General features: G+C 24.7%; 1 protein-coding gene across 1 annotated transcript in view; it reads right to left on the bottom strand.

Annotated features, from left to right (window-relative positions):
* Nucleotides 1-9,729, bottom strand: part of LOC145839471 (transportin-1-like) — a 36,439-nt gene extending 26,710 nt beyond the window's left edge. The window contains exons 1-8 of the mRNA XM_082947039.1: nucleotides 9,615-9,729; nucleotides 9,098-9,173; nucleotides 2,379-2,476; nucleotides 1,753-1,911; nucleotides 1,476-1,606; nucleotides 997-1,078; nucleotides 393-515; nucleotides 80-201 (exon numbers count right to left, since the gene is read on the bottom strand). Coding sequence (XP_082803165.1) covers nucleotides 80-201; nucleotides 393-515; nucleotides 997-1,078; nucleotides 1,476-1,606; nucleotides 1,753-1,911; nucleotides 2,379-2,476; nucleotides 9,098-9,173; nucleotides 9,615-9,713 — 890 coding nt within the window. The 5' untranslated portion in view covers nucleotides 9,714-9,729. The remainder of the gene's footprint in view (nucleotides 1-79; nucleotides 202-392; nucleotides 516-996; nucleotides 1,079-1,475; nucleotides 1,607-1,752; nucleotides 1,912-2,378; nucleotides 2,477-9,097; nucleotides 9,174-9,614) is intronic.
* Between the last annotated feature and the right edge of the window lie 4,412 nt (nucleotides 9,730-14,141).

Raw genomic sequence — 14,141 nt, 5'->3', positions numbered from 1 at the left:
TTTCTACCAGTATTAGAACTTTATATAAAATAATAGTTCTTCCACTTCAACTTTATAATCAAAAAAGAAAAGCACTCACTTATCAAGGTGAGGTTTAAGAAACTCCTTACAAACATTGTGCTGCTCAGCAAGTGTCAACCAAAATTCACAAGCTTCCAAACCAACAGTAATTTCACTATCTTTGGTGCAAATTAGCATGTACTGTTCAGTTATACGAAATTTAGCAAAATTTAAAATAACAAAATCATTTGTAACCTTGATACATTGAAAATTTTATAAACAAATAGAATATTTAATTAAATACCATATACAGCTTCAATTTAGATGAAATTTTTGCTTTTTCTTAACTACTGCAAATGTAAATCAATTTATGCCGGTAAAAAAATAAGAACCTGTATTATACTATCCATGTAAGGTGTAAGTTTGTCAATACGGACTTCTACAAGCATAACAATAGCTTTACAAACATTTTTACGTACTTCACAATTTTTATCTTCTGCAATGGCAAATAACCCCTTCGAAATCATAGTAGTAACTTTTAAAATTTATCATATGATAAAAAATATAGTAGTATTTCGTTAACGTTTGTGAAAACAAAACTAAAAAGAAAATGAGTAATTCAAATTTATATATTCTAAGTTGCAAATGGTATTCGACCACTTAAAAAAACCTTCATACAATAGTAAACAGCTTAAACATTAATAAAAAACCAATTTAATATCATTTTCGTATTTAATTACATCAGAAAAGTTTTAACATTAGTATTTCAACCACAAAATTTACTTAAAAAAATTATCATAATAATGAGTACTGAATAGTTCATTGAAACAAGTAATGACAAAAAAAAACTAAATTTTGTACCCAAAAACTTCCTGTGTTTAAAACCCTAAACAAAATTTAAACAAAAGTAAAACTAATTTGGGTAATTTATTTAAAAAACAATGACAATTAAAAATCAAATGGTAAGAGCAGTTTTTTTATTGATTCTAAACTCACCTTAATAAAATCATCTATAAAGGGCATCAGCACTGGAGTTCGGCTTATGATAAATTGGTTAACACAAGATATTGCATAAGACCTAAAAAAAATATTTATAACTTCATACTATTAATAATCAATACAACAGCCACACTTTAGATCAGAGTTTCCCTTTTTTTTTTTTCATTGTCGGCACTTTTTCAGAAAATCAAAAAAATATTGCCACGATGCATTACAAACCCAAGAATATCTAGTGCAAATTTTGAATGTACCGTGAAATGTATCTAAGACCTTTTTTTTACATTCAATAACAAACCCAAAAATATCAGGTGTTAGTTTATTGTTGCTGCCTAGGCTTACTGAAATCGCCTAAAAAGGGTCGCCTCTTTTGGGAAACCCTGCTTTATATATAGAACATAATTAATGCAAAAAACAATTTTTGTCATCAATTTTTAAACTACTTTATTTAAAACTTTTAAAATGTATGAAAATACTACCTTATTTTTGCAGAGTCATGATTGAAAAAATGAATGAACTTAGGTATCATTATTTTCAGTGAATCCTGTTGTGTGTTTTCTAACTGCTCAACACAATCCTCACAAATTTTTTGTAAGGCACCAAATGCACCCTGCATAGATACTTTTATAATTTTTTTTACTTATTATTTATAAACTAAGATTTTTTAATTTATAAATTTCTACCCTGTAATAGACAAGACATTTGTCCAAAAAACATTTTAAAAATTTGGACGCCAAATAACTATTAGCTACTTGCCTCGCAAGTGTTAGGTTCTTCGGAATCAAGCAGTTGACAAAGAGTAGGTAACAATTCACTCCATGTAGATAAATCTATTTTGGCAGCTATTGTAGTAATAAGAATTCCAACCGTTGCTCTCAACAAAGCTGATGAATCTCCCAAAGATTTAAGACATTCCTAATAAATAGTATCTTATATATGAGCTACATACCAATAAAATTTGTAAATACAACTATTGTTCATATTAATTTTCTCAAATTATAATTTCATTTTAATTAAATTAATCTAGAATTGGCATCGTTAAAATATTTAAGAATATTTTCGCCTAAACGTTATCTAGTAATTTTAAAGGCTCAGAAGCAATCACTATATTTTAAATAAAAGTTTTCTCCAACTTTTTTTTATTTGTTTAACAAACTAAATAAAACTAAGTAAGTTTTAAGTATATAAAAATATAATAGCAATATAACAAAAATAGTATCTTAGTATCTGTATTTTTTTTTTATTAATTAAATAAATAAAATAACATTTACAATATTACTTCTGTTTTTCTAGCCTTAACAAGAACTTTTAAGTATTATAATATAAATACATTTACTTTATTAAATAAGTAGTTTTTCTAATTAAATAATAAAATATAGTACTTGTTTTATAAATTCTTTAACATCTTCACGAAAAGTAGAAAAGTTTTGTCTAACGTTGTTCTTCAGAATCAAACCTGACAAAGATCTTGTAGCATCATCTGTAGGAAAAGAATCAAACTATTATAAGCTCAAGCTAAACTAAAATTCAAGCTCAACTAAATAAATTCATACAAATATCTATCAAGGTTAATTAAAAACTTATATAAAGAGGAGTAGAATATCAAGAGTATATGAAGATATTCACATCTTTTTACGTAGTTGTGTTAATATTTAGTAAGGAAATATACAGTTATTTGTATTAAGTAAAAAAGATTGCTCAATTTACATAAGAAAGAAAAAATAAAAACTCTTATCTTTTTTTTTTTTTGTAAACAAGAATCTATTTAAAAAAACAACTAGTTCAAAAAACAATTATAATAAAAGTAAGCTTATGGTAAGCCGACAGTTTAATTAATTTGTTTGTTACTTATAATATTTATAATATTTTACCATAAAGTTTTAACTAAAACAGTTTATACACAATTTTTACAATCATTATATTTTATTAAAACAGTTAAGTTGTGAACTATTAGTGAAAGTAAAATAAACACTAACTGATAATATATGTTATAGAAGCTCATAAATTCAAACTTAAAAACTTATAAAACATTTCTACAAACAACTTTAAATTTTAGTATTTCTTGCAAAATTTTAATTAAATCTTTAAGTAAGCCTTTAAATAGAAGCAAAATTAAAGTTACTCATAGTATACCCAATTAAAAAAAATAACACAATACTATGTTTAAGTAAGTTAAACAAAAAATAGTATTTAACCAAAGTAGTAAAAATAAGTTAAAAGGTCTTATTTCTTAGAAATTTATACTAAAATAAAATAATAATATAAATATTTTTATATTTAGAGCAGTGTCGCTGTTCATTTTAATAACCAGCTTAATTGTTTCCAATTTTGCTTTACTAGACTTGAATTAGTTGGTATAGCTTCATGCTATATTACTAACAATTAAATTTATTAATATTTGTAGCCAGCATTAAAATAAGATTTCTGTTTACAATAAAAAGTAAAAACGGTGGCAGTCATACTTTATTTCAGGTAATTTCTTCTTCCATTAAATTTACCCATTAATTATAATTTTTTTGAAAAAAATCAAAACTATGATTTTCTAGTGTACAAAAAAAATAAGCAAACACAAAAAACTTAAAACCTTCAATTCACAGTTTGACAGTAAGAATGTTTGTTTGAATTTATTTAACCTCTTAGCATTATAGTTTTGATGCATTTTTTTAGTTAAATTTACACATTCACTTACTATATTATTGAGAGATTCTAACATACAACTAAAACGACCACACATTGGCTTAATTTTAGGCCACAAAAAATAAGCTCAACCTTACATCTGCATATCAAAACATTATATGCACAAAAAACAATTTAAATTTTGACTAATAAAAACTATTTTATTTTAACTTACTGGTAATACATTTGTTTAAGAAACTTGTTAGAAATTGACTGCATATCAGAATTAAGAACAGATTTTTTCAGAGTTTTCACTCTTTCGGGATAAAAAGAAAGCTTGAATGAGGAAAAAAAAGCTTAGTTTACATAAAACTAGTCTGAGTTTATAAATAATTAAAACTAAAAATGAACATGAGTCAAAATTTAAAAAACTATTGTTAATCAAGCTTACTCATCTTAAACACTAAAATAATAACAGGCGAACGTAATAAAATTGTCATTCTTAAGAAAAAATAAGACTTGAATTGATACAAACAAGTTTGATATTTATTAGAAAAATTAAAGTTAGCCTTAGTTAGTTTTCAATGAAGATTAAGAAGTCTGATTCAGCAAGTTTTTTAAGACTTCAAACTAGCTTGAGTTATCTTGAGTAGCCTGAGTGTGTAAAAACACTTCTGGGACGCTCTACTCTAATGGCAGTGGTCTTATAACTTATTTTAAAGATATTATGAAACATGTACGTTTTTAAAATTAAATGGATTATGAGTTATTATATTGATGGCATATGAGTTCAATATTTAAAAAATATTGGTACTTGTATGATTATTAAGGTTATATTATGAACTATAAATCAATTTTCATCCAGTATAAAAATATTTAAAAACTGCAGCTAATGAAGGGTAAATAATGATAAGTATAACCTATGTAAGTAAATCTATGAAATTTACATGAGATATTATGAGGTTTAAATAGAAAAGCAAAATAAAGGGTCTTTCAAAATGAATAGGATTAATTGAGTAAATTTTATAAGCTAAATAAATCTCAGACCGACCAACAATTTTTTTTCACATCTGGCCCACTGACTGAAAACGTTGCCCCACCCCTAATTTAACCCCTACAGATATATTTAACATTTTACTTCCTTAGTAGTAGCTTATAGAGTGCTGGCCTACAAAAACCAAATGATTATTTGGAAGGGATTCACAAATAAACGAACAATCTTTCCAAAAAACATACTATTTCTCAAAGTTATTTTTTAATTTTACAAACTTTTAAGCATTTGCACTAGAAAAATTATGACGTATTGCCAATTTGGCTTAATATTAGTAAAAATATGTCTAGTAAATCAAATTTTTATTAAAAAGAAATTCACAATTTAATAATCTACTGAAAAAAAATTGCTTTAATAATTCACAAATTTTAGAGCATTTGAAGAGACAAAAACTGACATTTTTCTAATATTGCCAAAAACTGATTTAGCCTTATGCATATGAACCCTATAAGAAGTTTGCAAACCTACGGATTGTAATTTATATTTATCAAATTTGTTACTTATCTTCCTTTATTTTTTTAGCTAAAAGCCTTTTTTCAAGAAATGCACCTTGATATTTTTTTCAAAATATTTTTCAAATCTTATTATTTTTCTATTTTTAAATTACTTTTTTTTTTTTTTTTTTTGAAAAAAAAATGTTAAACACTTCTATTCTACTGACACAATTTCTGTAATTTTTAAAAATTAGACTGCAAAAGTTTTAAAAAGATTGCTCAAAAGCTTTTGAAGAAAAGATAGATTTTTGCTAAATGAAGAGTTGTCATAGGTTATTTGCAAATTGCAGGGTTGCCACTCGTTTTTTCAATATTTTTTCAAGGTTTTTCAAATTTCTTCCAGGTTTTTAAAAGTACACATTTCTAGGTTTATTTTTAGTGTAGTGTTAAATTTAAAGTAAGAAACTGTGTTCAGTAGTATATAAAGATTGAAAAGATACTGTAAAACTACTTAAAATGTATTTTTTAATAAAAAAATGTTTGGTGATAACAAATTTTTTTTATCTATATGATAAATTTTTTGAGTCAAACCAAAATTTTACTACTGAACATGTTAAAATTCATAAAAATTCCAGGTTTTTCCAGGTTTTTTGTTCAAAGTTCCATGTTTTTCCAGGTTTTTTTGCCTAAATTGTCAAATTCCAGGTTTTTCCAAGATTCCAGGTAAAGTGGCAACCCTGAAATTGTTTTCAGGTTTTCTGAATTTCTACCAGGTTTTTAAAAGTACAAGTAATTTGTCCATCTTTTGTTTAAAATTAAAATTGTATTAGCTCAAAATTTTAAATTTAGATTTATGAATTAACTATGTTTTTGTTTAAATTAGTGTACAAGTTGAAGTGATATGTTTTTGCTATAAATTTAGAAAATTTTAATCGAATTGTCTTATTGGATAAGGTTTATGTAATCAAAAGTTTTATTTTGGGATTGTGTTTTAATTTACAAAAAATTCCTAGAGACGATAAAAACTCCTTACAATTACAAACAATTTAACTTACTAATTAACTAGTTTGAGTTTTAAAGCAAAGTTTCAGAAAATGTGGACAGATTGCAAACAGATCGTACATCTTATTTAAGTTGACTTTTTTGTTAGCATTGGCTATCTATAGAGCTATTAAATTGTTTGTAATTGTAAGGAGTTTCTATTGCCTTAAGGAATTTTGTGTACAATAAAATACGAACCCAAATTAAAACTTTTGATTACATAAGATAAACCTTATCCAATGAGAAAATTGAACAAAATTTTGTAAATTTGTAGCAAAAACATATCACTTCAACTTGTACACTAGTTTAAACAACAATATAGTTACACCATAAGACTAAGTTAAAAAATTTTAGCTTTAATTTTCAACAGTCAATGTAAAACCTTATCAATTGCTAATCTTGTGTTTATTATTATTATTTTTTTTTTTTGGCAACTAATTTCAATGCGAGTCCTGTTTTATTATTATTTAAACTTATTAATTATCATAATTGTTTTTTCTAGTTTATATTACCAATAAAATTCTTAAAAATTTTAAATAAGCATTAAATTTTCACTCAAGTTTAGCATCATTAAGTTTTATTTTTTGTTGTTAAACCATAAGTTCAATACTTTGTTTTTCATTTTGTTTTATTTAATATTTTTACATAATTTCCATTTATGTTGTTCAAAAACTTTTTTCAGATTAATATTACAACTGAAGATCTCCTATATGCCAATATAGGAGAGAAAAATTGTTTTGTTAATAATAAACTGAGAAAATAAATAATAGATAAAAATCTCTTTAAAGATATTTAAGTCGAGAACTTAAAATTGTTTGATTTAAAACAAATTACAACAACATAATATTAACTCTAAAAGTTATCATTAAAATCATAATATTTAAAATAATTACTTGAACTAAAAAACTGTTTAAGCTTATTATGATACTACATAAATTATTCAAAAAAAGGTTTATAAACGAATGAATAAAATAGAACTTATATTACACACAATACCAACTTTAAAACTGTTATCATAAATAAATGTCTATAAACAATATTTAAATTAAAACAAACACTGCAACTTTTCAAAAAAAAATATTTAGCCTGATGTGCACAAACCCTGCTTTAAATATAAAAACATTATTGTTTGTGGTGAAAATTTTATATCTAATCTTAATTTTATTTTTTACATGTAAAAGTAGTTTAAATATCTAGGTATTTTCATGTTTTTAGATATTTTTGTTAAAAATTCCTAGTTTTCTTTTAATTTTTCATTTTCCAGGCTTCCAGGATGTTTGGCAAGTGTGTAAAAAGTATTTTAATTCACTTTAATTTACATTTTTTATAAATAGCTTACGAAATTCTTAAACTTATTCCTTCTATATCTAAAAAGTTACTGTAAATTTAAAAAATATAGTTAATTTAGCTGTTAGCTTAAAATTTTATGTTAAAAATAAAACCCTCTAATATGTCCTAAAAGACTAGGATTTAGTCTTTTAGTAATAATCTAAGTATTCCTTCTGCTTATATATTCTAACAGAAATCTTATAAATAATTTGACTTGACATTGACATCATATATATTTTTACTGTCATAAAACTTAATTCATTATCATTTATTCTTTAATATAGCTAAAACAAATTGTGTGCATGACTATTCAATTTGGACAAATAAATTACAACAATTCAAATTCTTTAAAAAAAAATTTGAAGGGCCACAACTCAAAAAGTATATAAAATGCGCATGTAGGTCTAATTTATGGGTAGCTGTCAAATTGGCTCGAGCATACAAAATTGAACAAGGGGAAAAAATTCCTTAAGTGCACAAAATTGCACAAAGATACTTTTGCACAAAGACAATTTTGCACAAGGGGATAAAATTTCACAAAGATAAAATTGCACAAAGGGTCACCTTTGCATGAAGACACTTTCGCCCAAGCAGAAATTTTAAAGGAGACATTTTTGCACAAGTTAATTTCTTTATTTTATTATATTTTTATAACTTTGGTTTTTTTTACCATCACTGTTACCTTTTACCCTCGGTCGGTAAATTATTATTTTTATTCAGATTTTTTTTTTATTTAGTTTTTTTATGTTTTTATTTAAAAAAAACTCATAAATGTAATTTATTTATTTTTTATTATCACTGTTACCCTTAACTCTTACCCTCGGACAGTAGCTTTTATTTTTTAATTTTTTTTTATTATTATTTTTATTAGGTAAATTTTTATTTTATTCTTGCTATCACTGTTACCCCTAACCCTTACCCTCGGTCAGTAACTTTTTTTATTTTTTTTTAATTATCTTTTAGTTTTTTTTTTTGTCTTTTTTTATTTTTTTATTTTTTGATTTTTTACTCTTGTGCAAAAATGTAATTTGTGCAAATCTGACCATTGGTGCAAATTTGACTTTGTGCAATTTTGTACACTCGTGCAATTTTGTTCTTGTGCAATTTAGTCCCCTTGTGCAATTTTGTCTTTGTGCAATTTAGACCCGCTCCCCTAATTTATACCTAAAAAAATTTTTGCACTTTTTGAAAATTATAAATATTTTTTGAGATAGTATGACAAAAATAAGTACAAAAATATAGTAATTTCTAGTAACTTCTAATATTCTTATATTTTTAATTATTTTTTCAAATATTTCTTATCACCATAATCTTAACAGTTAGACCTTAAATTGCATTTTCTTACTTGTTTTAAATACATATTTTTCTTTGATTATTGGCTCTTTAAATTTCTAAAGAAGTTGTTTAAATTTGAATAGTCATGTAACCATTAAATTACTTTTAAAACAATAAATATAGCTTATTGCAAAATCAAAAACAAAGAATTTGATAGGAACATCAAGTTTACAAAATGGTATCAATCAGCAAGCAATCAGATTTCATAGAAAAATAAATAATACTAAAAGTTTTTATTGTTAAACAATAATAAAAATTTTTAAATTATTTTAGGATTAAATTAATTCTTAACTACCTTCATGATTGAACTTAGTTAGAACAAATATAAGGTAGTTGTTGAAGTCAGGGAAACTGTTCAGCTGCTCCAATTTCTATAAAAATTACAATTTTTAAGTTTTATTACAATATAACCATGATGTTTACATAAACAAAAAATTCTGAAATTGAAATTAAAAACAAAACTTTTCACATTTAAAGTAAAATTTAATTATAATCTAAGCTGTTTTTCATTGATAATTTCTTTATAAATGACAAAAAGCTTTGAAAAATATTATAAGTATTCTTATTTAAATAAATTGTTTTAAAGCTCTTAAGTACTTGCAAAATAGATCAAAACTATTAGATTTATAACAGAAGTTTGATATATTTTCTACAATTTTCAGTTAACCAACACTTTATTTTTAAAATTTAATTATATACAGTTAAAAATAGTAAAAATATATTAACTATTTGACAAAAAATCAACATTGTTATATATATAATTATTAAAATTAAAACAACTCAATTGATCTGAAAATAAAATAAGTTCTAACATCATGAACTTGTCGCTGAACATTTGAGTCTGGTGACTGGGAATCTTTTAAAAGTTGAATAATTTGTTTTAATCCTTCTTCATCAGGTTGCCAGTTCATTTTGTGTTTTTTACTTAAATCTGTATATTACATATAATAACTTGCATGCTTGTTGATTAACAAATTGCAAAATATAAGCAAAACTAGTAAACTTTTATACAACTAATTTTTAACCATTTAAAAATATTGGCTTATTTTATAATTCCTAAATACTTATAATTTTATAATAGTGATTTTTATTTAATGGTTTTTATTGTTAATGAGCTGCAAGGGCAGAAAATATAAAATTTAACATTAAAATTTACATAAGCTACTGAAATATAAAAACATAACCAACTTTTGTATTTGGTTATCAGGGGAATGAATTTATTTTTTTTAAGTTTGTCTTTTTTTTGCATGTTTTTTATTTAGCTACTAGTTGCTTTAAACCAATTTTTTTAATTAAAGCAATACTTTTAGAGATACAAGGATATTAATACATGAAAACTTAGTAGGTTTCTGATATAACGAGCAATTTAAAAAGGTAAAAATATACGGTTTCATTAAAAACTAACTTCAAAAATATTAAAGTTTTTGTTTTTAATATTTCCCACATTATTTGAATATAAACAAGCATAACGTTTAATTATTTTAATTTTTTTTGTACTAGTCATAAAAAACCATCTTAATTTTCCAAAAAAAAACTTTTTAAAAACATGTTTCTGTTCAACATCTTGAAAAAATTTATTTGAAAAAAGTGAGTTAACTAAAGATTAGAAGAGGGTGTAAAGCAGTACTAGTTTTCTACTTAGTGTTGTATAAGTGAATAAAATTGTAATGTATATTCAGTCATTTTGTGTTATGAAGCATTATCCAATAAACACAGACTTTAATTTCAATCAAGCGTAATACCTGAAAATACATTGAAAATCACAGTTCTTAGATAAAAAAAAAATTCATATGAAAAAATTAACTTGATTAAGAAAAAAGATCCATACTGGCATAAGTTATCCTAATTAGCTTAGTGTGTAACAACCAATAAAAAAATACTTTCAAAATAATAAGTACAAAAAAAATGTTTTAGTAATCTACTGTGCACATGTATTCAAAAGTTATATCAATTAGCAAAAGAAATTAACTGGGTTCAAGTAAATATTTCAAAAAAAATCAAGGTTGGAAAATAAAAACCCAAGAAAAAATGTTTTAATAAAACTTGTTGGCTAGAATGCCCTAATTTATACTTGATTGCATTTTATGTATTTAAGGGCATAGGGGGGGTAAACACCCTTTTTTGGTTTTTGATCTTATTTTATTATATAGTTTTTACTAAGCTACAAGATGCTTTTTACAGATTTGAAAAATTCAAAATAATTTTTGAGGTATAGCCGGTCAAAGTCAGAGGCAACAATAGAATCCTTATGGGAGGCGCAAACTAAAACGTCAAATAACTAGAAATCACTAAAAATCTATCTCCTCCTACGTTTTTTGAGATAACTACCTCAAATTTTCAGGATATGTTCCTTGCAGTATTTAGAAAATTCTGTCGGAACAGAATTTAAAAAAAATAAAAAATAAAAATTTTATAACAAAAAAACAAAAAAAAACTGTTTTTTTTGTTTATTTTTTATATAAAATTTTTATTTTTTGTTTTTTTAAAAATTCCTTCCGACAGAATTTTCTAAATATATCAAGGAACATTTCCTGAAAGTTTGAGGTAGTTATCTCAAAAAACGTAGAAGATAGATTTTTAGTGAAATAGTCTTTTTTTGCCGTTTTAGTTTGCGCCTCCCATAAGGATCCTATTGTCGGCTTCGACTTTGACCGGCTATATCTCAAAAACTATTTTGATTTTTTTAAATCTGTAAAAGGCATCTTGTAGCTTAGTAAAAACTATATAAAATAAGATCAAAAACCAAAAAAGGGTGTTTACCCCCCCCCCCCCTATGCCCTTAATTTAAAAACTTTCCCTAACCATAGTTTATAGTGTCAATAATAACATAACCAGGGTTGACAATTTTTGAGACAAAAACTTTTTGAGTTTAGCAGAAATCATTCAAACAAGCCTCACAAGAGTTTAAACTAGCCTGAAGTTTTTAAAAGTTTCAAAATAGCCTGTGGTATCCTGAGTGTGTGGCATGTCTGCAAATATTTTTAAACAATAGTTGGTGAAGATTGTTTATAGTTTTCTGTAGCTAGTTAATAAAATTAAAAAATATTTATTATAGTTTTTTAGTAGGTGAAGACTCTAAATTTTTCAATAAATATTTTTATATGCAAATCCTGAATTGATTACTTTTGTTCAACCTGTTTCAACCACATATTTACTTAATAAAAAGTAAAGTCTTTTGTGCAGGGTTTCCACTCTTTAAAGTAAATAAGCCAGTGAAAGTAGGATTTGATGTGGAACACAATAGATTTACACTTGCTAGCTCTGTTCACTCACATAATACAAGATTTTCTAAGAAAATGAATTTTATAACTGAAAGACCTAGAACAAGACTTGGCCTAAACTGCTTTAGGTATCTGGGTCCCAAGTTTTGGTCTAGTGTCCCTGAAACTTTTAAAAACTTAAAAAAAGATTGTTTTAAATTTAGATATAAAAAATTTTTGTTGAATAACTACAAGGAGTAGATCTAGAAAGCTTCTGCAAGTATGTTTTGTTTGTGTTGAAATTTGGTTGATGTTATTGGGGCATCAGATTGTGGTGTGTTGGTCTTTATTTTCTAAATGTCCTGTTAATGTAAGAGTGATTGTTATAAATTATTGAAATAAATTTTGTTTATTGTTAATATATTTTATTTGTTTTTCATTTTGTTATTGTGTTAGATTTAAGATAGTTCATTTCATTTATTAATTTTTTATTTATATATATATACTTTTTTTTAGATATTATAGGTAAAAGTTTAAATTTAGTACAAAATGTTTTTTTTTTTAGTTTGTTTATTTATTCAATATCTATTTTATTTATTTTACTTACTTATTTATTTTATTTATTTGTTTATTTTTTTTTTCTTTGAGTTTGAACCAAGTTAATACTAAAAAAGTTGTAGAACACTTATTATTTTATTGATTTTAGTGTTAATGTATCTATATATTTTTTTTTTTAATACAAATAGTTACTTTTTTTCCTACTTACAGTTTTTCTTTAATCTAGCTTCTTTTTTTTTCTAAAACTAAATACTTTAAATTAGATATTGGTTTATCTGAGTTTGCAACAGCTGATTGTTAGTTCACACTGGTGGCAGTGATCACATGATTGGATTGTTGATGTGTTTTTTGTTGTAGCGCCGGTGGATATTTACTCGGGATTTGAGCTTCATTGTTTTCCCACACTTTGTGGTTTTTGATGTTGAGATTTTAGCCTTGTGAGTGTTTGCCAAATGGTGTGTCACCAAGGATTTTGTTTTTTGAATAAAGGGTTAGGAATAGTTTTTTATTTTTGGTTAGTTAAACATTTTTGTTTTTTTTTTGTTTTTAGACAGATTTAGTTTTATTTTTAATTAAAAAGTATTTTTTTTTTTTAGTAAATATAAAAGATAGGGCAGGTGGAATAACACCTGATGAGCTGAAACTCACTTGCATGACCTTCAGAAAACGTTTATCGTTGTAGAGGGGAGAGTGGGTTTCTTCTGACGTTTTTCTACCTTTAAAAAAAAAAAGTGATCAAAAGTTAGCCTGAATCAGCCTGAATTTATGTGAAAACTATAATAAAATTCAGAAACCAAAAACTGAGAAAAATACTGTTGCATAAAGCTTAAAAATATCATAATAATAGTCAAAGAACTTGATAACTATGAAAAAAAAACAAGATTTAAAAGAGAAAAAAAAATTAATCACCAGTTATAAAAACTACTACAAATAAGGAGTTTTTTTTAACATCTAACCTAACCAGAGTTTTTCAAAAAATCTCACAAAACCCAATAAAGCATGATTTGGCCTGAATTTTGCAAATATATTAAATTATCTGAATTGGCATGAGTGGTTTAAGTAACCAGGGTTTGTGGCAACCATGATTGTATCACTGCTTACATCTGAAATACCTTATATCTTTTCCACTATTTTTTTCTTATGTTGCTAATAAAACTAAAATTTATAAAATTAATTCAAAAAGTAACAAGTTTAAGAAAACAGTTTGTTATAGATAAACAGTGTTACTTTCATTATATTGAAGCAGAATCCCACACACTTTAAACTCTATATTATCATTTTAACTGTTCAAAAATATAGGTTTAATCGTTTGCTAACAAAAGATCCTAGTGAAGTAACTTCACTGGAATATAAATAAAACAAATTGTACAGTAATCTTCCTTTATTGTACTAACATATGTTTCTGTGTGTTAACAAATTAACACACTTTAACTGGGTTCAAACTCCAACATAATGTTTTGACTTTAATATTTTTAAATTATAAGTTTAGACATAACTTCAAAACAAAAACTATTTTATCACAATAAGGTGTCATACTTTTTGTTAAAACTTCCAGGTTATTTCAGGTTTTTTTGCCAAAAT

This window comes from Thalia democratica, chromosome 6 (genome assembly GCF_965202585.1).
Source record: "Thalia democratica chromosome 6, ktThaDemo2.hap1.1, whole genome shotgun sequence".
Classification (NCBI taxonomy): Eukaryota; Metazoa; Chordata; class Thaliacea; order Salpida; family Salpidae; genus Thalia; species Thalia democratica.
Note: the sequence above shows the minus strand (reverse complement) of the source record. Positions and strands in the feature narration are given on the sequence as shown.